Below are 25,141 nucleotides of genomic sequence, written 5' to 3'. Positions count from 1 at the left end.
CCCAGACTATCTATAACAGGCAAATAAAGCGGAGTCTAAGAGACAGCCTTGCAAAAAAGTGAAAAAAATAAGGACTGTAGAAAATGCGCTAAGCCACTAAAAAGTGAGAAATGATGGGGCGGAAAAGCCACAAACCTTCTTGAGGAAGGATCCCTGTGAGAGAAGCAGTAATAAAACAAGGAGACCATTCATGAGGATAATAAAGCCAGAGTATTGGGAGATGAAAGTTTTAGGTTGTAGGGAATAGAGGTTCACAAACGCCTCCAAACATGCCATGTACATTGTGTTTTTTTCCTAACCCTTTTGCTTTAATGTTAGCTCTTACCAGAGTGAATAAGCTAAAATACAAGGAAGCTATTTACAAAAAGACAGCAGAATTCCTGAATCAAATTAATTCAACTCAACTTATATACACTGAGTATCTAACTTTCAATTTCATTAAAGACTCTATATTGGAGACATGGAAACGCAAATCCAAATATATCATTACATAATAACAACAACAAAAAAATCCCAGCAACCCACCCCTAGTAAACAGAACTAAATGACTCAGATTAAAATCGATTCTCTGGTTTTTTTTTTTAATTATAAATTTTAAAATATGGCCAGGGCGCAGTGGCTCACACTTGTAATCCCAGCACTTTGGGAGGCCGAGGTGGGCAGATCACGAGGTCAAGAGATTGAGACCATTCTGGATAACACGGTGAAACGCTGTCTCTACTAAAAATACAAAAAATTAGCTGGGCATGGTGGCATGCACCTGTAGTCCTAGCTACTCAGGAGGCTAAGGCAGGAGAATTGCTTGAACCTGGGAGGCAGACGTTGCAGTGAGCCAAGATTGCACCACTGCACTCTAGCCTGGGCGACAGAGCGAGACTCCATCTCAAAAAAAAAAAAACAAAAAAAAAACTTAAATATAAATAAAAAGCATGTGTGTTTTTTTTTGTTTTTTTGAGACAGGGTCTCACTCTGTTGCCCAGGCTGGAGTGCAGTGGCATCATCTCAGCTCACTGCAGCCTCAACCTCCCAGACTTAAGCAATCCTCCAGCCTAAGCCTCCTGAGTAGCTGGCACTAACAGGCATGTGCCACCACGACCAGCTAATTTTTGTATTTTTAGTAGAGATGAGGTTTCGCCATGTTGGCCAGTCTGGTCTTGAACTCTTGGACTCAAGGATCCGCCCGTCTCAGCCTCCCAGAGTACTGGGATTACAAGCATGAGCCACCACATGCAGCCTCTGGTTTATTTTCAAGTTAAATCAGGTCTCTAGATTATTCACCCTCTTCTGCTATATGTCAGGCAGTTTGGGTACAGTGGTGAAAAAAAGATTTTTAAACTATCTACACATCAAATGAAATAACTTTTTAAAATGTCACAAATATTGTTACAATATTATTTTAATGTTCTGTGTAGACATCTTTAATGATACCCACTTTTCCACAGTTTAAACAAATGAATTTTACTCTGTTGAGTATAACTCCTATCAAAATCCTTCTATTTCCCCATAGGAGAAAGATAATAAATGATATGCATCGGTATTTTAAAAATTAAAATATTTCAGTATTCATGCTGTACGTCCACACATTTAAATAATTTTTCATGACTTCAGTAATACTACTGTTGGTTAGCAACTAGTGTGCAGGCATAGCTAAGAGGGCTACTTACTGGCTATCTTTTCATTTGCCTCAAACATTCGCAAGGCTGGTTCTATTTGTGACTATTTCTGCCTGAAAAGCAGATTGATGGATTTCCTCACACTTTCTGCCTCACAAGTGCCCTGTGTTTTGCTCACAATGTATCAGCTCTTCTTAGTTTTTCAGTGTATTTTCAGACCTGTGGAACTGTACTGCAGGAAGGAAGGCCTTGCAGCTGGTAGGTTTTTCATTGCGGGTCCTGCTCAAGAGCCAGATGTGACATTGTAGCAGGTTCTAGCCTATGGCCACAGAGGTGGGAGGTTATTGAACCACCACTATGCTGTACACTTGATTTTTTATTTTATTTTTTGAGACAGAGTCTCACTCTGTCACCCAGGCTGAAGTGAAGTGGTGTGATCACGGCTTACTGCAACCTCGACCTCCTGGACTCAAGCAATCCTCCCACCTCATCCTCCCGAGTAGCTGGTAGCTGGGTGTACACTTTAATCAGACATGCACAACCTACTATCTTTTAAACAAATTAGTTTTATCTGTGTCATATCTCAAAATTTGGTTTTCTCAAGTAAAAAAATATCAGAATGAACTGTTACCTATTATAGGGAAGGAGCGGGGAGGGGAGTGGCCGAGATCCTAGTTTCCATCAATTCATAGGGTAATAGTATTTACAGCTAAAGAGGATGAATAAGAAATTTTGTACTTTTTGGGGCCAAGAACAGTGGGTCACACCTGTAATCCCAGCACTTTGTGAGCCTGGGGCAGAAGGACTGCTTGAGGCCAGAAGTTTGAGACCAGCCTGGGCAACACAGCAAGACCCCATCTCCACAAAAAACATTTTTTTTTTTTTATTTAGCCAGGCACGGTCATGCACACCTGTAGTCCCAGCTACTCAGGGGGCTGAGGCAGGAGGACCACTTGAGCCCAGGGTACTGGGGCTGCAGTGAGGTATGATCATACTACTGCATTCCAGCCTGGGTGGAAGAGCAAGAGCCTGTCTCGAAAAAAAAAAAAAAAAAAATTATATTTTTCCTTACAAATCAAGATTTACTTAAGCCTGATGATCTATTTAACTAAGTAAACTGATTTCTGACCAGTTATTAGATTCTGAGAGTTAGAGGCAGGAAAGATGAATAGACAAGAATGGTCCATAGACGCAAGGGAGCAGGACGTTGCAAATGAAGGTCAACTCTGTAAAATACTACAGAGAGAGCATTAACTCAGCCCTGAAAGGCTCCCACTGGATTTGATGACTGCTGGGGGTCAAAAGTGCAGGGCAGAAGTCGTAATTAGTGACCTCAGAGAAAGCCATTTCAGTAAGGGGATACAGGGAAAAGTCAGACTGCACTGCACTGAGGAGTAAAAATGAAGCAGGCTAAGAGAAGGAAAATGCAAACAGCTTCTAAGAAGCTGGCTGTGAGGGGAAGAAGAGAAATACGGCAGTAGCTAGACTAGGATGAAAAGCAGAGAAAGATCTGGCTTATTTGTTTTCAAGAAACCAGAAATGTAAGCAAATATAGAAGGGACAGGGTCTCGGCCCAGAAAAAAAGCTACAGAACTGTATCTAGGACTGCCTACTCTTTATTTCTATTGAACTGTCACGAAATAATTTCAAAGTCCAAAAGTTCAAAATTGAATTCATTGCCTTTCTTTGGAAACTTGCTATTCTTTCTGTACTCCTCATTTTTGTAACAGGATCTGGCTATGGAGGACCCATAGGAAGAACCTGAGTCTTCTTAGACTCCTCTGTTACCTGTCCCATCCTATGCTTTAGCCATAACTACTGTTTCTTTAATGTATCACTCCATTTCTCATCCACGAGGTAAACACCTATCTTCCAAGATTCTACTCAAAAAAAAAAAAAAAAAAAAGGAGGAAGGAATAAAGAAAAAAAGTAAGAGAGACTCAGCATATTCTTTTTTATGAAGGCTTTCCTGAATATGCCTCTTCACCTTAACAAATTTAAGCATCTCTTTCTTTACAATTCTAATGGTTCCTATATGGTCCTGCAGACAACTTATTTTTCCAAGCAAGTACAAAAGCAAACAACTGCCATCTATTACCTACCATCTACAAAAGAACATGTTATATCAAAATAATTTATACCAAAATACCATAGTTTCAGATTAAATGACAATCATTCTGGCCGGGCGCAGTGGCTCACACCTGTAATCCCAGCACTTTGGGAGGCTGAGGTGGGTGGATCATCTGAGGTCAGGAGTTTGAGACCAGCCTGGTCAACATGGTGAAACACTGTCTCTACTAAAAAAACAAAAATTAGCCAGGTGTGGTGGTGCATGCCTGTAATCTCAGCGACTTGGGAGGCTGAGGCAGGAGAATCGCTTGAACCCGGGAGGTGGAGGCTGTAGTGAGCCGAGATTGTGCCATTGCACTCCAGCCTGGATGACAGAGTAAGAATCTGTCTCAAAAAAAATAAAAAGGCAATTGTTCTTCAAAAGGTTAGCAACCTTACGTTAACTGTATTTAGACATAATACATCATTTCTCACTTTACTACAGACCAATAAAAATGGCATAGTGTCCTAACAGACTTCACTATTAACACCTGTAATACTTCATTCTACTCCTTTGTATACACATCTACCTCTGTTTACTAGGTGATAAATTCTTCAGGAGTAAAGTTTGTAACTTCTTAATCTTTGTATCTGTCATATACAGTACAGCACCTGGAACAACATAGTTGCCCAACAAATGTTTGTTAAAAGTCTAATGAAGGGAAAGAAATACAGAAAGAAAATAAAAGGGCTAAAAAAAGAGGGCAAACAATGAGAGAAAATCTTTGGAAAACAGCCACCAACTTGTAATTGAAGCTGAAGATGGATTAGTGATCTCTAAGCCAAAAGGATTCTTGACTTGTCTCATTTGCTTTTTGAAAACTCTTGTGCTGAACTGGGTCTCTTCTGAATTTCTCAGAATTACTGGAACATCCCAACCAAACCTAAAAAAAGGTAAAAAATAAAATATTATTTTAACAAATGTTGAAACTTTATGTTATGTGTAAAATCTGTTGTGCTTCATTAGCGATTCCTTTTAGCATTAAGTGTCAGAAAAAGAGGTTAAATTTCTCAATTTACGTTATTTTAGAGATCCCACAGAACTGCAAAACAGTTGGCCCTCTGTATGAACCAACTGCACATCAAAAATATTTGGGGACGAGGGGGAAGAATAAAAAATAACAATAAAAAATACTACAAATTCAAAACCAATACAGTAAAACAACTGTTTACACAGCATTTACATTAGGTGTAAGTAATCTAGAGATAATTTAAAGTGTACAGAAGGATGTGTGTAGGTTATATGCAAATACTATGTAATGTTATATAAGGGACTTAAGCATCCTAGAATATGGGGGGTGGGTATCCTAGAATCAATCCCCCTCAGATATCAAGGAAGGACTAGGTATTGTTCAGCTGGCTGAATCAACATATTCTTGAAAACAAAGAGTTCTATTGTTAATACTCTTGATAACACCAAAGGAGTATGGAGATTATAGATAAATTATACTTAATTTAACAGCAAACACATGATGAACTTATTGAATTTTTTTAAATGTGAAAAAGAAATATATATTCAAGAGGCAGACTATTGGCCGGGTGTGGTGGCTCATGCCTGTAATCCCAGCACTTTGGGAGGCCAAGGTGGGAGGATCACTTGAGGTCAGGAGTTCGAGACCAGCCTGGCCAAAACATAGTGAAACCCTGTCATTAATAAAAATACAAAAATTAGCTGGGCATGGTGGCGTGGACCTGTAGACCCAGCTACTTGGGAAGCTGAGGCAGGAGACTTGCTTGAACCCGGAAGGCAGAGGTTGCAGTGAGCCTAGATCGTGCCACTGGACTCCAGCCTGGGCAACAGAGCAAGATTTCGTCTCTCAAAAAAAAAAAGAGGCAGACTAATATGATTTATGGGACAACGGAACTTTTTTTTTTTTTGAGATGGAGTTTCATTCTTGTTGCCCAGGCTGGAGTGCAATGGCGTGATCTTGGCTCACTATAACCTCTGCCTCCCGGGTTAAAGCAATTCTCCTGCCTCAGCCTCCCAAGTAGCTGAGATTACAGGCATGTGCCACCATGCCCAGGTAATTTTTGTATTTTTAGTAGAGACGGGGTTTCACCATATTGACCAGGCTGGTCTCGAACTCCTGACCTTAGGTGATCCGCCCACCTCAGCCTCCCAAAGTGCTGGGATTACAGGCGTGAGCCACCACACCCAGCCAGGACAATGGAACTTTTAAAACACCAACTATAGCTCTTCATTTATATATCTTCTACTTTTAAATTTCATGTAAAAATGTAAACTCTGACAATGCCCATGGAACAGAATTAAAAGGAAAATGAAAGGGGCTAAATTCAATTCCCAATAAAATTAAAAAACAGCTACTTTACTCAATTTACATAAAATAATCTAAAATTAATACACACCAGTTAAACTAGGAAATTTTAGTTAAAGACGGCACAGTTAGGAGCCTATTTGATGCACTCCCTTCTCTCCAAATACATATCAGTGATAGATAAAAAATAAAAAGAAAAATTAAAAAGACCCCACAGATACCTGAGTCCCATATGCTTTAAGAAAAAAGAAAGACTCCGCTGAAATGAGTAAACAAACTGTGGTATATTTAAAGAAAAGAATAGAAGTATTCAGCACTGAAAAGGAACAACTTATTACTACAATCAAATGGATAAATTTCAGAAACATCGTGCTATGCAAAAGAAGCCTTACACAAAAGAATAAATGCTGTATCCTTCTCTAATATAAAATTCTAGAGCAGGCACAACAAATTTATGGTAGAAATAAAAATGAGAACAATGGTTGCTTCCGGAAGTACAGGAGTAGGACTGACTGGGAAAGAGCATAAGAAAATTGACGGTAATGTTCAGTATCTTGACAGAGGCTTAAGCTGTATAGATGATGTGTTTGATAACACTTGGTAAATGGTACACTTAAGATTTGTACATCTTGGCCGGGTGCGGTGGCTCACACCTGTAATCCCAGCACTTTGGGAGGCCGAGGCGGATGGATCATGAGGCCAGGAGATCGAGACCGTCCTGATTAACACAGTGAAATCCCGTCTCTACTAAAAATACACACACACACACACACACACACAAATTAGCCAGGCGTGGTGGTGGGCGCCTGCAGTCCCAGCTACTCGGGAGGCTGAGGCAGGAGAATGGCGTGAACCTGGGAGTCTGAGCTTGCAGTGAGCCAAGATCGCGCTATTGCACTCCAGCCTGAGCGACAGAGCAAGACTCCATCTCAAAAAAAATAAATAAATAAAAAATAAGATTTGTGTATCTTATATGTAAATGTTACTTCAAAAAACTATAAACGAAAACAAACACTGAACTCTAGTCAGTAATATGTAATGTTTTAGAACTTACAGGTGAAGAGTACAACTCACTTTGAAGGGCATCGTGAAATAAGATAGACCAATGTGTGGATAAAAGAGTGGATTAATATGGACAGATATGTAATAGAGAAATTACAGTAAAATGCTGATTGTAGAATCTAAGTGATGGGCAGATGTGTGTTCACTGTGTAATTCTTTCTAGTATTCTGTATGTTTGAAAATTTTTATAATAAAATGCTGGGAACAAATACCTTTATGGATCCAAAAAAAGCAAAGAAACAAAGTAATGAGTAAGGCTATGCCATGGTTTCATGGTTCTCAGTCTGGCAGCAGACAGTGGCAACCAAGCCTTCATGTATTAAGGAGACCAGCATAGGCTGTCTTCTCCAGACAAGGGCCAGAGCCAGGTTTATAACTTGGAACCAGGAGCTGGATTAGGTCAATACCAAAATATGCAGAACTGTCGTTATACGACTTGGTCCTAGGCTGGGTGCACTGGCTCCTGCCCATAATCCCAGAACTTTGGGAGGCTGAGGAGGGAGGAATGCTTGAGCCCAGGAGTTCGACACCAGGCTGGGCAACAACAGCGAGACCCCATCTCTACAAAAAAAAAAAAAATAGAAAATTAGCTGGGCATGGTGGTGTCCACCTGTGGTCCCAGCTACTTAAGAGGCTGAGGTGGAAGGATCGCTTGAGCCTGGGAGGTCAAGACTGCAGTAAGCAGAGATTGTGCCACTGCACTCCAGCCTGGGCAACACAGAGAGATTCTGTCTCAAAAAAAAAAAGGCCAGGCACAGTAGCTCACGCCTGTGATCCCAACATTTTGGGAGGCCGAGGTGGGCAGATCACCCGAGGTCGGGAGTTCAAGACCAGCTTGAACAACATGGAGAAACCCCGTCTCTACTAAAAATACAAAAAAAATTAGCTGGGCATGGTGGCGCATGCCTGTAATCCCAGCTACTTGGGAGGCTGAGGCAGGAGAATTGCTTGAACCCAGGAGGCAGAGGTTGCAGAGAGCCGAGATCATGCCATTGTACTCCAGCCTGGGCAACAAGAGTGAAACTCTGTCTCAAACAAAACAAAACAAAACAACAAAAACCTAGTCCTGGTCTGGAGGTCTAGGAATCTGGGTATAAATGAATATAAAATGTTTTTGCAATCTATCCATCTGACAAAGGTCTAATATCCAGAGTCTACAAGGAACTTAAACAAATTTACAAGAAAAAAACAACCCCATTAAAAAGTAGGCAAACGACATGAACAGACACTTCTTAAAAGAAGACATTCATGCAGCCAACAAACATGTGAAAAACAGCTCAACATCACTGATCATTAGAGAAATGCAAATCAAAACCACAATGAGATACCATTTCACGCCAGTCAGAATGGCAATTATTAAAAAAATCCAGAAACAACAGATCTTGGCAAAGTTGTAGAGAAAAAGAAACACCTTTTTTTTTTTTTTTTTTTTTTTTTTGAGATGGAGTTTCGCTCTTGTTGCCCAGGCTGGACTGCAATGGCATGATCTCAGCTCACCGCAACCTCCACCTCCTGGGTTCAAGTGATTCTCCTGCCTCAGCCTCCCAAGTAGCTGGGATTCCAGGCATGCACCACCACGCCTGGCTAATTTTTTTTTGTATTTTTAGTAGAGACGGGATTTCTCCATGTTGGTCAGGCTGGTCTCAAACTCTCGACCTCAGGTGATCTGCCCACCTCGGCCTCTCAAAGTGCTAGGATTACAGGCATGAGCCACTGCGCCTGGCCTAAAAGAAACACTTTTGCACTGTTGGTGGGAATATAAATTAGTTCAACTATTGTGGAAGACAGTATGGCAATTCCTCAAAAATCTAGAGGCAGAAATACCATTTGACCCAGCAATCCTATTACTGAGTATATACCCAAAGGAATATAAATCATTCTATTATAAAGATACATGCATGTATATATTAATTGCAGCACTAGTCACAATAGCAAAGACATGGAATCAACCCAAATGCCCATTAGTGATAGACTGGATGAAGAAAATGTGGTACATATGCACCACAGAATACTATGCAGCCATAAAAAGGAACAAGGTCATGTCCTTTGCAGGAAAATGGGTGAAGCTGGAAGCCATTATCCTCAGCAAACTAATGCAAGAACAGAAAATTAAACATTGCATGTTCTCACTTGTAAGTGGGAGCAGACAGTGAGAACACATGGACACATGGAGGGGAAACAACACAGACTGGGGCCCATCAGGGTGGGAGCTGGGGGAGGGAGAGCATCAAGAATAGCTAATGGATGCTGGGCTTAATATCAAGGTGAATGGTTGATCTGTGCAGCTAACCACCATGGCACACATTTACCTATGTAACAAACCTGCACATCCTGCACATGTACCCCAGAACTTAAAAGTTGAAGGAAAAAATAAAATAAAATACTCAACTAAAAATAACAATAATAATAATAATAATTGCAAAGTGGATAAACAGTGAGGGTGATAACAAAGGGAGAAAAGTAACAAAACAAAACGAATCTTCCACTAAAATTTAGGTTGAAAACTAAAGTTTCAAAACACACAAGTCTAACACTGAGAGATAACCAATAAAATTAACAAATGAAATAAAAATTCACTTTTGATGACTCTGATTTTATAAAAGAGTTGGGTAAGACTGCTCTGGTCCTGCCTAACAAAGCTGAAAAGCAAGCCTCTAACAGACTAAACTATTTCTGAGTAACTTAACAGTGACCCAGAATAAAGCTCAAGAATATTTAGAGGAATACAAAAATATCCAGCACCTAGTAAGGTAAAATTCACAAAGTATAGCATCTGATAAAAAAACATTAACAGGCATGCAAAGAGCAGGAAAACAGTACCCACAATGAGGAGCAAAACTCTATAGAAATAGATCCAGAAATCATACAGATACTTGAATTAGTAGACAAGGATACAAAAATAGCTCCTAGGACTATATTCCATATGTTTCAGAAGAAAAGTAATGACTGCACATATGATATAGAGGCATGGAAGATATTTAAAAGGCCCAAATCAATATTTAGAGATGAAAAAGATAATGTTTTAGATAAAAAATATAGTGGATGAGATTAACAGCAGATTAGGTATTGCACAATAAAAGATTAGTAATCTTGAAGACAACATAACAGAAAGTACTGAAATTGAAACACAGAAAGGAAAAAGACTGAACAACAACAACAACAAAAAGCATCAGTAAGCCAACTTTTAGTCAGCCATGTAACTGAAGTCTTAACATATCACTGAAGTTTGCAGAGGACAGATAAAGTATTTGAACACATAATGGCGAAAACCTTCCCCAACATGTTGAAAACTATAAAAACCTACAGACCCAAGAATCTCAATGAGCTCCAAGCACAAGAAACAAGGAAAATTACCTAAGGCACATAATAATCAAATTGCTTAAAACCAGTAATATAGAGAAAATCCTAAGAAAAAGAAAGAAGATATGCTACGGTAGCCAAAGAAAAGGAAAAAAAGATATACTACACATAGAGGAACAAAGATAAGAATGTCAGTAGCTTTCTAATATTAATAAGAAGCAATGGAAGGCAGAATATCTTTTAAGAACTAACAGGAAAAAAATCTTGTCAATCTAGAATTCTATACCTATATTTTTCCAAAGCAAAATAAAGACTTTTTCAAACATAACAAAAGCTAAAAGAATTCATCACCAACAGACTTGCACAACAATAAAAATTAAAGTATGCCTTGGGAAGAAGAAAAATGATACCAAATAAAAATCTGGATTGATACAAAGAAATAAATAGCAGTGAAATGGTAACTACGTGAGGAATTATAATGCTTTTCTTATATCTCTTTAAAATATTACCTGAAGGTAGATGGTGATAAGTTAGAGATACATTATAAACTTTCAAGCAACCACTAAAAAAAGTTATTGCTAATAAACCAACAAAGGAGATAAAATGGAATCACATAAATTATTTAACTAATGTAAATGATGGCTGAACAAAGGGGAAAAAGAAACAAAAAACAGACTAGTAAAATAAAAGAGGGGAAAAGAAACAAAGAACAGACAAAACAAACAAAAAACGAATAGCAAGATGGTGGAATTAAATCTAACAATATCAATAATCACATTAAATGTAAATGTTTTAAACTCCCTAGTTAAAAGGCAAAGATTATCAGATTGGATAAAAACATAAGACCTAGCTATATGGTGCATACAAGAAACCCACTTTAAATAAAAAGACAAAAAGAGTTTACAAGTAAAAGGATGAAAAAAAGATGTATATGCTAACACTAATCAAAAGAAAGCTGAAGTAGCTACATTAATACCAGACAAAGTAGATCTCAGAGCAAAGACTATTACCAGGATCAAAGAGGTCCATTTCATAGTGATATAAGGGTCAATTCATCATGCACACAAAACAATCCTAAATGTTTATGTACCTATTAATAGAACTTCAAAATATAAAGCAAAAACTGATACAACTGCCAAGAGAAATAGATAAATCCACAATTATAGTCAGAAATTCTAATACTCCCCACAACTTCAATAACTGATAGCTCCAATATATAGAAAATCAGTAAGGACATCAAAAACTTGAATAACACTATCAACCAATTTGACTTAATTGACACTTATAAAACATCTCACCCGGCCGGGCGCGGTGACTCACACCTGTAATCCCAGCACTTCGGGAGGTCATCGCGGGCAGATCATGAGGTCAAGCGATCGAGACCATCCTGGCCAACATGATGAAACCCCATCTCTACTAAAAATTAAAAAAAGAAATTAGTTGGGCATGGTAGTGCACACCTGTAGTCCCAGCTACTCTGGAGGCTGAGGCAGGAGAATTGCTTGAATCCAGGAGGCGGAGGTTGCAGTGAGCCGAGATCATACCACTGCACTCCAGCCTGGTGACAGAGCAAGACTCTGTCTCAAAAAAAAAACAAAAAAAAACAAAAAAAAACTCACCCAACAATAGCAGAATATATATTATTTTTAAGTGCATTAGGACATTTACCAAAGAGAGAATATATTTGGATTATAAAACAAGTCTCAATAAATTTACAAGATGTCAAATCATAAAAAGTATGCTAACCACAATGGAATCAAATTATAAATCAGTAACAGAGGTATCTTTAAAATTTCCAAATATTTGGAAACTCAATAACAAACTTCTAAATAACTTAGAGGTCAAGAAAAAAAATCAAAAGGGAAATCATTTTAAATTATGACCTGAATAAAAATGAAGACATATGTGTCAAAATGTGGGGGAATGCTGATAAAGCAGTACTTACAAGGAAATTAGAAGGCACTAAACATTTCTGTTCCATCTCCTGGAAGAGAAGACCAAATACAGCATGTTCTCACTTATAAGTGGGAGCTAAATGATGAGAACTCATGAGCCCAAAGAAGGGAACAACAGATACTGGGATCCACCTGAGGGTGGAAGTTAGGAGGAAGAACAGGAGCAGAAAAGATAACTGTTGAGTACTGGGATTAATACCTGGGTGATGAAATAATCTGTACAACAAACCCATGACACGAGTTTACCTATGTAACAAACCTTCACATGTACCTCTGAACCTAAATGTTTAAAAACAACAACAACAACAACAACAACAGAAATCTCAACGTTATAAAATAAAGGCCACCAATGAGTCCAAGTTTCCATCAAACAAACAAGTATGAGTTAACGCTTTAGATGCAGAATTTCTTGAGAATATACCCAGATGAATAAATATGATCTGATCTAGTGTTACATTCTATTCTCTGGCTTACAATCCATCCTCACATATATTCCTCAGGATTCCACAGATATAAATTAGCAAAATTTTGCAATTATTTTCAAGGACAGACTATTTCTAGTCAGATCAGATTTTGTCCCTATACTAGGCAACATGCAGAGATCTGGGCCTCATGACGAGATAATAGAGGTAGCTCTTAAGTGTGGATAGCCCTTTGCAAAGAAACTACCCTAGGTGAGGTTATTACAGGATCTTCAAGCAAGAGAAGGCTAATTTTCAAAAGTAAGCAGCTTCTGTCAACAATGGAGGCTCAGAGTGACTGGAGTTTTTTTCAAGATTCTCAGCTCTGTCCATGTCTACCTAGATGTCCCCATTCCAAGTCTCAGGGTTCTACTTCTTTCCAAACAATATTCTAAATGAGACACTGACAAAGGCTAGGTAATTCTATTACTATCGCAGTTAAAACTGTGTTCAGGCACCTGCCACCATGCCTGGCTAATTTTTATATTTTTTGTAGAGACCGAGTTTTGCCATATTTCCCAGGTTGGTCTTGAACTTCTGGGCTCAAGCAGTCTTCCTGCCTCAGCCTCCCAAAGTGCTGGAATTATAGGCAGTGAGCCAAGATCATGCCACTGCACTCCAGCTCGGACGACAGAGCAAGACTCTGTCTCAAAAATAACACAACATAACATAACATAACATAACATAACATAACATAACATAACACACAACATAACACAACATAACATAACATAACATAACATAACATAAAACTGTGTCCAATTTTTAGCAAGTCTTTCTGTGGCTACACAAAATAAAGTGCTTTAGAACCATGGAAACTTTCTGATTCTCTAAGACTTGACCGACCTAACGCTTTGAAGACCTGAGTTTGTCATTTGCTTTCTGTCAGTGCTCCAGTGAACACAGAAGCACCTATCTCACGTCTCACTTCTCCCTCAGTCCCTGTAGTCATCATTACTGCCATTAACAGTCAAGCGCTTTAGCCACTTGGTCCTCCAGCACACAGCTTCAGAAATAATTTTATCACAATCAACCAAATGTATCAATTTGATTGTGATGCCACTACATGTTGTGGGTTACTAGATTATTTCCCATTGGCAAAGAGCTAAAGAAATTACCAAACCGATGCCCCCAAATTCTATCTTTGAAAGTTTTCTCACCAGGATCCCATTCTTAGTGACAATTTCTTTATCAGTCAGGGTCCAGGCAGGAGTCTGAAAATGCATCCGTTATTTTAACAGAGAGATTGGACTTGATTTTTAAAGTTGTCAGCATCAACATCAAGAGAAATTTTCATAAGAAAAATGTTAACCATATGTTGAAGAACTGAAAAGGCAAAAAGAGGACACTGAGTTACTACTTATGTGATAAGAAGTAGTAACAGCAGGAAGCAGCTATCACTCCTAGGACAAGGGAACAGAGAAAAGAGAATAAAGAGAATTTACTATAGTTTAGAAATGTGGAGGAGAGACTCTATGGAGCTCAGGACTCAGATCTGAGGAAAGGATACTGGTATCTTTAAGGAAGTGCATAAGGCTGATTCTAGCAGAGTAGGAAAGCATAAACTGGAACAAGTGGGACCAACTATTAATGCCAGAGTGAGGCACTATTGTGGCAAGTGACAGACAAGAAAAGGAATCAACAGGAAGCAGCAAGTCCCTTCATCCTCTTCCAGCTTTCCAGTCTCCCTCCCTTGTTGTCAAAGCCCAATGGGCAGTCAGCTTGCAAAGAAGAAATGTAGTTTAGAGTTCTGCCCTAGATTCACAAAGCAGAGGGTGGTATGAAGTTGAGGTCAACAGCTTAATAAACTGTGGTCAAGAGGAGGCCGGGAATAGCTACTGGAGTCATGGTCCCTGATTATTTGAAACTGTTAAAGGATGTAAATGGACTTTTGGGCTTCTTTGTGCTCAGTGCCTGCAGAAAGCTATCAGAGATCACAGAAACCACCACATGGTGAAAGAAAAATACTATATTTCCAGTTGCATGCTTCTTTGCTATTGCTATTGGGATTCCAATAATCATATGCTCCTGTTTTTTCCCCACTCCCACACAGTGCAGGCAGACATGGCAAACAATGGAAAGAAGCAAATAGTGAAAAACTCAGAGAAGTACTAAGGGAAAAACCATGACAGAAAACACATGAACAGTAGAGATGGTATTATGGGAGGTTAAAACAAAACAAAACAATGACAAGGGTGAAAAACATGCGTATTAACTAGTTTACCCTTCTGACTGGGGTACTATTGGTACTATTAGAAAGATGTTTTTATGCGATTTAGATGGTGTCCAAGTTTTCATCATTTCTAGTCAATAAATACATGACCTTGGCTTAAGTTTGCAAATAAACATAGTAAAAAGTTTATCTTCGTGGGCAAAACTAACTCGGATGGAGAGAATGGTTGGGTTAGGCACAAGATGACTGGTTAGGCCTAAATTAGGATGGAAGTGACTGGATTTACATGGTCTTGTGGCCTCAGCAGTGCTTAGCCCAGACTTCCAAATGTTCTATAATTACATGGGCTTCCACTCTTGTAAAAAGTCTTACCTAAATGGGGTGATTTGGCAATTATTAAATTTTCAAACCAAGTCTTAAAGCTGGCAGAGCTGGGATTTGAACCTATGTCTGACTGACTCCAAAGTCTGTCTGTTAACCACTACAAACATGAGGCTCCTGACTACCCTCTTCCCAATACTAAAGATTGATATCTAAGATATCTAATTAGTTGGCCTATTTAAAATAAAAATTAAAGCACATAAGGCAATTATCAACTAGTTACTATTTTCCTTAGTGGAGGAAAATTATGCTTCATTAAGAGAATAACACTAACATTATAGTCATTTAAAAATCTTGTGTTAAGACTGCTTTTCTCACATGGGCAACACCTTCCTAATTCCAATTACAAACTTTTGTGTAATGAACATTAGCAATAAAATCTGATGGGTCAAGAATAACCAATGGTGTAAGATTGGTCTTTGTTTTCCAATCTTACCCCCACATATAAGGAATTTGTATTTCCAATCCTCACCCACATACAAGGCAAGGAATTCTATGCTCTATTGCTGGTAGAGTGAGGAGCAGTGTGGACAGGTTAAAACTTTTGTCACTTCCTAAAGATGGCATATATTTTCAGAAACCGACAAGGGCCCGTGTTCTTTAAGGCAATCACATATATGTGACCAAAGGCTATTTTAAAACTCGTTTTACGTAGCCTTCTTTATTCACTAACATGTTCTCTGCCCCTATGCTCATGCTGTCTTCTCTGAAATGCCTTTTCTTCCCTACTATATACATTTAACTCCATTTATTTTTCAAAATGCTCATTCTTCAAAATCCAGCTCATGTCCCTCTTCAACAGAGTCCCCTCTGACCTCTTCAGACCATGGCTGTTATCCACTTAGAACTGCTGTTTGATCTTTTTGTAACTATTATCATCTCAAAGGGATTTTGGAGGCTGCAGCCTAGAAAAACTGTTGTGGGCTAGTTACACGGTTTCAACTCGTTATTTACAAGGCTTGTCTAAACATGATACAATAGCATCTCCTCAAGAGAGAAATTGAACCTCTAGGCTAGAAGAATTGCTCAGCGGTTATCTAACAGACCATTCTCCTTGTCTCCAATAGGCAACTGTCCTACCCTCGGTGTTACATATTTCTAAGGTCTCTTCCAGCTCTAAAATTATGATTTTACAATTCTATCGACTAAATATTACTTCAAAAGGTGTGGAATGTATACAGAAACCATTAAATTCTCAAACGGTAACAGTTCAGTTACAAGTTACTCTGAAAGATCTGAGGCTAAGGGCTCCATTCAGGTCAGAATCACAACTGTTAACCTCGCTTACTGTCCAATCTATGCACTGTAGCACAGGTGACTAACTCATCCAGGACACACAGTAGGCCCGAATCCGGGACAGAAGCCTACTAGAGAAGCACTTTCTCCCAACACCAAGCCCAAGCCCAAGCCCTTCCTGGCTGCTTTATCGCCTAGAAACAAAGCTGAGTAAAACACCCCAATGCGGTACCACCCCAAGATGCCCCAGCGACACGGACCAAACGGTGATGCAGGGCAGTGACGCAGGTGCAGCGTCCACCTTGTTTTCCTCCCAGAGAAAGTCGGAGTCCTAGGCACCCGGGGACACCGAATCCCCGACGTCCTCCGGCCCGCGGCCCTCCGGCTCCTGTGCCCCCTGCTGCTCGTCGCGACCCCACTCCGGCGGTATCCGCCCCTTCGTCTCTCACCCCTGGGACACTTACCATCCCAATACCAGGCCGGTGGTCACGATGAAGCAGGTAAAGACCACCGCGATGTAGAAAAGCGGCGAGTATTCATAAAGCGTTACCAGAAACACCGCAGCCATCAGGGTCTTGCTCTGGGTAGAGCCCGGCTCCAGCCGCGGAGCCCAGCCCAGCCCGGCTGAGCCCTGCCCGCCCGGCCAGGGTAAAAGCCACTACGGTGCCCCGGAGCGGACAAACTTTGTAGCTCCGCACTTGCCTGGGGTTCTCATGAGCTAGACTTTAGGGCAGCCTCGCGGACAGCGGGAGCTGCCGTGCCAATCACGGCGCCGCCTGCCGGACACGCCACGCCCCTCCCGCTCCCGTCCCGAGCTATTGGCTACGCAGACCTGGGATGGGGGGGCCCGACTCGCACCGCCCCCGACTCCCAGGATTGGTACCCAGCGGGCGTCTTAGGCGCTGTGGCCCAGTGGTCATTGCTGTTCCGCCGGCAAATTCTAAGTAGACTTTGGGGCCAACTCTGTGCCAGCCTTAGGCAATGTAGGTTTTCTGATGTCAGAGAGAGGCGCAGTCTGAAATCTACGTGCATCGTTTCTAAATCCTGAAACCCTGCCTATTATATCTTAGGCAAATTTGGGAGAGGGTGGAGCAGGAGGAGGAGGAGGGCGGGCATCTTGGATTCTACAAAATGAAATAACCATAAGCACAGTGAAAACACAAAAAAAGGAGTCTCTACCACAAGCAATTTTTACGAGACTTGTCAGCCTTTTCAGATTGGACTTAATCATAGAGGAAAATCAGCATTGCTTATCCAAGATTCTCTTAGAAATAAAGCATCCGCTTCCTCCCACATCCCCCTCCTTTTCTCCTCTTCTTGTACTCCTCAAATTAGAATTAGCCAAACATTTGAAACTGTATTTGTTTCCACTTTAAGAATAATTTTTAAAAAACTTTTTAAATCACACAGAAGCTTTTTAAAAATTACTGAAAGTAGCTAAATGGTCACTCCCTTGTCTCAACCCTGTGAGTCAGCTCCATCAAGGTGGCCTCCCTGAAAGTCTTTCATAACAGTTCATTGACACCTCATTGGTTTGCATTTACTCCTAAAGCCACATCTAGCCACATCAGAGAATGGGGATATGTAGTCTTATTATTCGTGAGCAGCAACACACCCTGGTACAAATCAAGAGTTTTGTTACTGAGGCGGAAAGAGAATGGACATTGGGATAGTTAACTAGTAGCCTCTGTCACACTCCTAAATCACCAGTAAAATTCGTGTTGAGAAAGATGAACTAAGTTTGTCCTATGGCCTCACGTATTCCTTGGCAAATGAGCACGTAGTCTCTGGAGCAGCACTGTTTGAGAAGCTTGCTTCTACAACACAATTTTTAATTACTATATATCTGATTTGTGAAAATATATACTTTAATCAGCCCTCAACTGTTGGAGAATTTTTCATTGCTATAAATAACACTGCAATGAACATCCCTACAGCTAAAGTATTTCCTTAGGATAAATTACTAGAGGTGGAACTATGGTTTTAAAAAATGTACATTTTAAAGATTTTGTAAAAACACTGCTCTCCAGAAATGTACCAATTTGTATTCCCAGTTTTTCATCCACAGTTTTGCCATCATTTGATATTGTCACTTAACAAAAATATTGGCCAATCTGAAAGGCTCCCTTCTCCAGCAAGCCTTCCTGGATGCTTCCAAACCCTTGGGGAGATGCCTCTCCCAAAGCACCCAGTATGTAACTGTATGGGAGCCCTCTTATTTCTGGTGTGAGCACCTGCTCACTAGTGTATTTAGCCTGCTAGGAACCCAGCTCTCTGAGCACAGGAATGACACATAATTGATGTTTGTGCCACCGGTACCTAGTATATGTCGGGTAGTCATATTACTGAATTAATAAATAAATGAAATAAGCTTTTCTCCATGAGATTACTTGGAAGCACAAAGTATCTATATTAGAGTTTTTTTTAAAAAAGTTTGACTCTCAGATGAACAGGAAGAATGACTGTTCTTTATTATCTATAACTGATCTAGTTTAGCTTGAAACCCCACCCTAGACCCAGCATGGTGGCTCATGCCTGTAATGCCAGCACTTTGGAAGACCAAGGCCAGCACTTTGGGAGACCAAGGCAGGGAGATGGCTTGAGCCCAGGAATTGAGACCAGTGTCAGCAACATAGTGGGACCCTGTCTCTACAAAAAATTAAAAAATTAACTGGGCGAGGCAGAAGGATTGCTTGAGCAAGGGAGGTTGAGGCTGCAGTGAGCCACGATTGTGCCGCTACACTCCAGCCTGGGTGACACAGCAAGACGCTGTCTCAAAAAAAAAAAAAAAAAAAAAAAAAAAAGCAAAGCAAGAACCTGTCTCAAAAAAGAAGAAAAAGAAAGAAGCCCCACCCTACTATTAGACGGGGTAAAAAGAGAAGACAATGTGAGCTTAAATTTATCAATAAAAAGTATCTTAGGCCAGGCATGGTGGCTCACGTCTGTAATCCCAGCACTTTGAGAGGCTGAGGCGGGCAGATAACTGAGGTCAGGAGTTTGAGACCAGCCTGGCCAACATGGCAAAACCCCATCTCTACTAAAAATACAAAAATTAGCCCAGCATGATGGCGGGCACCTGTAATCCCAGCTACTTAGGAGGCTGAGGCAGGAGAATTGCTTGAACCCGGGAGGTTGAGGTTGCAGTGGGCGGAAATTGTGTCACTGCACTCCAGCCTGGGCGACAGAATAAGATTCCGGCAAAAAAAAAAAAAAAAAAAAAAAAAAAAAATCTTAGACTCTTCAAGTTTAATTGCACCTTTTAGGAAGCTGGTCTCCTTTAGGAAAATGTTTAGTCTCTCCTCTCTCTTCTCTTGATTCTTCCCAAGACAGTATCTGATTGTACAAGGTGTTCATATGACCTGATGGTGGAGGTCAGGAAAATGAGACCTCAGCTCTGCATGACACCTGTAGGTCCTCACTAAGGGGAAGCGGGTTTCATCTGGCTTTTTGTGGTACCAGGCCAGCCCTCACTGCGGAGATCCAGGGTTCCAGCCATTTACCTCTGGTTGTAAAACCCTCATAAGCTATGGCTCCTTAGCTCCACTGGCTCACCAGACTGCTTACCATCTCCAATGTTACTTACTGGGGCAATATGTAAACATGTAGATTCTCACATATGTCACATGCAGGCTACTGAGAAGCAGCAGTTATCTCAGGATGCCCAATCAGGCTACCTCTGCCACTGAATGCCATTGCTCTAGCACCATGGTGAAGGTGGTGTGAAGCAAGCCAAATGTAAGGCCTCTCCTCCTTTCCTAGAGGGAAAGTGGACTACCAGCTCCAATGTCTTCAGTTCCTCCAGTACCCCACCTATTTGTTTTTTAATTTTTTTTTTTTTTTGGAGACAGAGTCTCATTCTGTCGCCCAGGCTGGCGTGCAGTGGAGCAATCTTGGCTCACTGCAACCTCCACCTTCTGGGTTCAAGAGATTCTCCTGCCTCAGCCTCCCGAGTAGCTGGGACTACAGGCACCCGCCATCACGCCTGGCTAATTTTTGTATTTTTAGTAGAAACGGGGTTTCACCACATTGGCCAGGCTAGTCTTAAACTACTGACCTCAAGTGATCTGCCCGCCTTGGCCTCCCAAAGTGCTGGGATTACAGGCGTGAGCCACTGCACCCAGCCCCAATACCCCATCTATTTGGATGCTTCCGCTACAACCACCTGCTTCCCTGAGATTCCAGCCTGGAGGGATGTGGGGACAAAACTGTCTTTATTTTATTTTAATTTTTGAGACAGGGTCTTGCTCTTTCACCCAGGCTGGAATACAGTGGCATGATCACAGCTCACTGCAGCCTCAACCTTCTGGGCTCAAGTGATTCTCCTGCCACCGCCTCTCAAAGGGCTGGGATTACTTACTCTTTATGTAGAAACATTGCTGGAAAAGATGGTCCCGATGCAGACCCTAAGAGCAGGTTCTTGGATCTCGTGTAGGAAAGATTTTGAGGCGAGTCAGAGAGAACAGTGAAATACGCAAGTTTATTGGAAACTACTCTGTTACAAAGTAGGAGTCTTCAGCAGGAGAAGGAACATTCCATTCTTTGTTAGTGCCTCTATACTTATAAGAAACTAAAAGGAGCAATAATAAACTTGGAACATGCAGATGTGCTCACTAAAAGTAGGGGCTATTGGTGTTACAGGTGACCATTAATCAATCCTTCAACCCAAGCCTCTTAGTTAATGGTATCTTTAAGCAAAGTGGGCTGCACTCTTAGGACATCTGGGCATTCTGAAGGCTTGGTGGGAGATGCTCTGTATGGTTATAAATACTCTGCATTTATAAGTGGTGGTCAGCTTGAGATGTGACTATTTTCAGACCAGAAGTATTAACCTTATAAGCCTCGTGAGTGCTTAGTTACTCAAGATGGAGTCCCTCTGTTCATGCATTATTAAACCAGAGGCCTGAAAAGCAGGGGTTTCTCTAACAGGAACATCTATTCATTTTAAGTTTCCTCCAAAACAACCCTTGTTGTTTCAGAAATCATAGGCTCTCCTCTGACACCCATAGCCACCTACACATTCCTTCCAGAGCACATATGCTCTTTTCCCAAGATATAAGCCCTGGGTCTGGGGTGTTGTAGTGCAAAGATCTAATTGTCTTGCGGCTGCCCAAGACAACATTTCTGTCTGTAAGTTTCCCTAATAAATCACATAAAACCAACAAACTGGATTTGTCTGCCTCCTTCTTTGGTTTCTCTGCTCCTTCGGCTTTTTATGGCCTTTTCACGGAACAAGGCGGAAGCCAGAACGGGTGGATATGATGCTGCACCTGCTCTAGCCCTTTCTCCTCTCCACACTCCAGCAGATCACAAGCAGAAGACTTTCCTACCCTCCCACTTGGCAGGTACTTTCCTTATGTCATAGCCTCACTTTCCCTGCCGTATGGCATACATTAAATACCACTCTTACTGTTGCCAAGGTCTTGATTTTGAAATGTTAACTGAACTTTAAAAGTTTATAAAGCCTTTATTTCTTGGTAGTGTCAGGCTTTTTCAAGATGACTGTGTTTCTTGAGATTCAAACATCTTATTTTAGAAGTCAAAAGCTGCTTTTTTTTTTTTTTTGAGACAGAGTCTTGCTCTGACACCCAGGCTGGAGTGCAGTGGCATGATCTCAGCTCACTGCAACCTCTGCCTCCTGGGTTCAAGCGATTCTCCTCCCTCAGCCTCCCAAGTAGCTGGGATTACAGGTGCCCACCACCACATCCAGACAATTTTTGTATTTTTAGTGGAGACGGGGTTTCACCATATTGACCAGGCTGGTCTTGATCTCCTAACCTTGTGATCTGCCCGCCTCGGCCTCCCAAAGTGCCGGGATTACAGTCACGAACCACCGCACCCAGCCTAGCTTTTTCTTTTTAATTTCTGACATCACAGTTCTATTTATCCTTTGATGCTGATAGATGCTTCTGACTGACCAAGGAGAAGGTCCCATAAGAGAAATGCAAAAAATATATATATATATTTTGAGACGGAGTCTCACTCTGTCACCCAGGCTGGAGTGCAGTGGTATGATCTTGGCTCACCACAACCTCCGCCTCCCAGGTTCAAGCGATTCTCCTTCCTCAGCCTCCCAAGTAGCTGGGACTACAGGTGCAAGCTACCACGTTCAGCTAATTTTTGTATTTTTAGTTGAGGTGGAGTTTCACAGTGTTGGCCAGGCTGGTCTCAAACTCCTGACCTCAGGTGATCCATTCGCCTTGGCCTCCCAAAGTGCTGGGATTACAGGTGTGAGCCACCGAGCCTGGCCAAGAAATGCAAAAATATTAACATGTTTTTGAAAGTTATAATCTCCCTTATGTTATTTGTCTTGGAGCTGCCAACCCTTTCATTCATATTGTCTTTCTATAGTCCACATTCTTTCCTGGAAGGTCAGAAGGTCAGATCTCAATGTGGAAATATAAATAGGCAGGAATATAAATAATAAGGGTCCTAAATTTGAGTTTCAAACATGAGAAACTGGCAAATGGAACTGAATGTGCAATTTTGATATGACGTCATAGATAACAGGAATTGTGAAAAATCTTATAGTAGTTTGGCAGAACCTAACAGCTTAACTCTTTATAGCCCATTGAACTTCCAAGTTCCTGAAACTCTCATGGTTTCAGATGCTGGGCTTCTGTTGTCCGTACATACTAAGTGGTAGGAGGCTACCTGAAGCCTGCTCCAACTGAGCTGACACTGATGATTAATGTGGTATTTAGTCTGTGGCCCAAAGCTTAGGACATTCATCTAGAACAGTGATTCTCAACTCGGAGTGTTCCTCCCTACCACTTCAACATTTGGCAATGTCTGGAGACATTTTGTTTGTCACAACTAGGAAGTTGCTACTGGCCTCTAGTGGGTAGAGGCCAGGAATGCTGCTAAACATCCTACAATGCACAGTGCAGCCTACTCACAACAAAAAATGTATCCAATTATCCAATGTCAATATTGCTGAGGTTGAGAAACCCTGGTACAGAAAATTCTATTGGCCCTGGGCACTTCGCACCAAATCACTGTTTCCACCTTGGTCCAGGCCATGTCTTTTCCGGGGTTACCACAGTAGCCTCCTGAATAGTGTCCTTCTTCTGTCTCTGCTCTCCACAGTCTAGTCTTTTTCTTTTTTAAAAATACTTATTTAAGGCCGGGCATGGTGGCTCATGCCTGTAATCACAGCCCTTTGGGAGGCCGAGGTGGGCAGATCACGAGGTCAGGAGTTCGAGACCAGCCAGGACAATATGGTGAAACCCCCGTCTCTACTAAAAATACAAAAATTATCCGGGAATGGTGGTGTGTGCCTGTGATCCCAGCTACTCAGCAGGCTGAGGCAGGAGAATCATTTGAACCCGGGAGGTAGAGGTTGCAGTGAACTGAGATCGCATCACTGCACTCCAGCCTGGGTGACAGAGCAAGACTCCGTCTAAAAAAAAAAGAAAGAAAGAAAGAAAAAAACTTCTTTAAAATTTAATTTAATTTTTTATTTATATACAGTAATGTTCACCATGTTTGGTGTACAGATCTATGAGTTTTCACAGATGTATAGAGGTCATGTAACTGTAATCACAATCAAGATACAGAAGGGCAGCTCAGTTTTCAAAGTCTCTACTTTGCTTTCTGAGTCAGCTTCTTTGATTCAGCCTGCTTAGGTCAGAGTCAGACAGTAAAGGAGAAAAAAAAGAACTAGAAAATTTGGGTGTCATTCTAGTCATTCTACAAGTTTTGACTTCCTGTGGTGCAAGCCCTGAAGTTAGGATCTAATATTATGTGCTGTCTTGACATCTGGTGAAATTGGGAAAGGCTTAACCTCAAGTTCCTTTCTCCACTCCGCTCCCATGGATAAAGTCCCCTAGCCAAACAGCCCTCCTTATCAGGAGTACCAGGCACAGTGTCTGCTTATCCCTGAGTAGTGGGTTTCAGTTCCCTGCCAGCCCACAGGATTATTTAAACAAGCCCATCACTTCCTACTGCAGGAACCAAAGAGCTGTAGAGGAGGGAAAAATAGCTTCCCTTTACCCTTCTAGGTTCTTTGGCTGGCCTCAAATTAAATTGACATGCAACAGATTAACAAGAGAAAAGCCATAATTAATAATGGATGTACGCATGAGAATCCCACAAAATATGAGACTCGAAGAAGAGTCAGATGATTGAAGCTTATATAGCATCCTGAGCTACAGAAAGGAACAGTGACTCGGGGCTTCTGAGGGGTGATAATGATATAAGTTATGGAAAAGCGAGGAGAGGAAATTTTGCTGAATAAAGGTTGTCTTGTTATACAGATAAAAAGTCCCTTGGGTAAAAAAAGTTGTCTTAAAGCAGCCTTCAAAAACATAGGTGATAGTCTGTCTGGGCACGGGTCAACCTCTAGTCTCCTCCACTGCAATCCAACTTCATCTTCCCTGGTTGATATGGTTAATAAGATTCCCAGAAAGGGGATTCATGACAATCGAATTCCTTTTGGAGGATTCATCTTCAGGCAGATTGGAGGATGCTTAGAGAAAGCCTCTGCCTGCAACTCTTGTTCCCCACGTGTCCTCAGTTCAAAGTAATCTGCATACCAAAGCATCATATTTGGGGGTGGCATTCCCTGAACTCCTTT

The 25,141-nt window shown here is 41.1% G+C and overlaps 1 protein-coding gene across 4 annotated transcripts in view; it reads right to left on the bottom strand.

Annotated features, from left to right (window-relative positions):
* CGRRF1 (cell growth regulator with ring finger domain 1) overlaps positions 1 to 17,356 on the bottom strand; it is a 29,613-nt gene extending 12,257 nt beyond the window's left edge. The window contains exons 1-3 of one of the 4 annotated variants that reach the window (XM_063792913.1): positions 17,031 to 17,245; positions 11,659 to 11,776; positions 4,467 to 4,606 (exon numbers count right to left, since the gene is read on the bottom strand). In XM_063792913.1, coding sequence (XP_063648983.1) covers positions 4,467 to 4,530 — 64 coding nt within the window. In that variant the 5' untranslated portion in view covers positions 4,531 to 4,606; positions 11,659 to 11,776; positions 17,031 to 17,245. Of the gene's footprint in view, positions 1 to 4,466; positions 4,607 to 11,658; positions 11,777 to 17,030 lie in introns of all 4 variants that reach the window. The other 3 variants (XM_063792915.1, XM_001160908.7, XM_063792914.1) reach the window with 3 other exon arrangements.
* Positions 17,357 to 25,141: the final 7,785 nt, after the last annotated feature.

Source organism: Pan troglodytes, chromosome 15 (genome assembly GCF_028858775.2).
Source record: "Pan troglodytes isolate AG18354 chromosome 15, NHGRI_mPanTro3-v2.0_pri, whole genome shotgun sequence".
Classification (NCBI taxonomy): domain Eukaryota; kingdom Metazoa; phylum Chordata; class Mammalia; order Primates; family Hominidae; genus Pan; species Pan troglodytes.
Note: the sequence above shows the minus strand (reverse complement) of the source record. Positions and strands in the feature narration are given on the sequence as shown.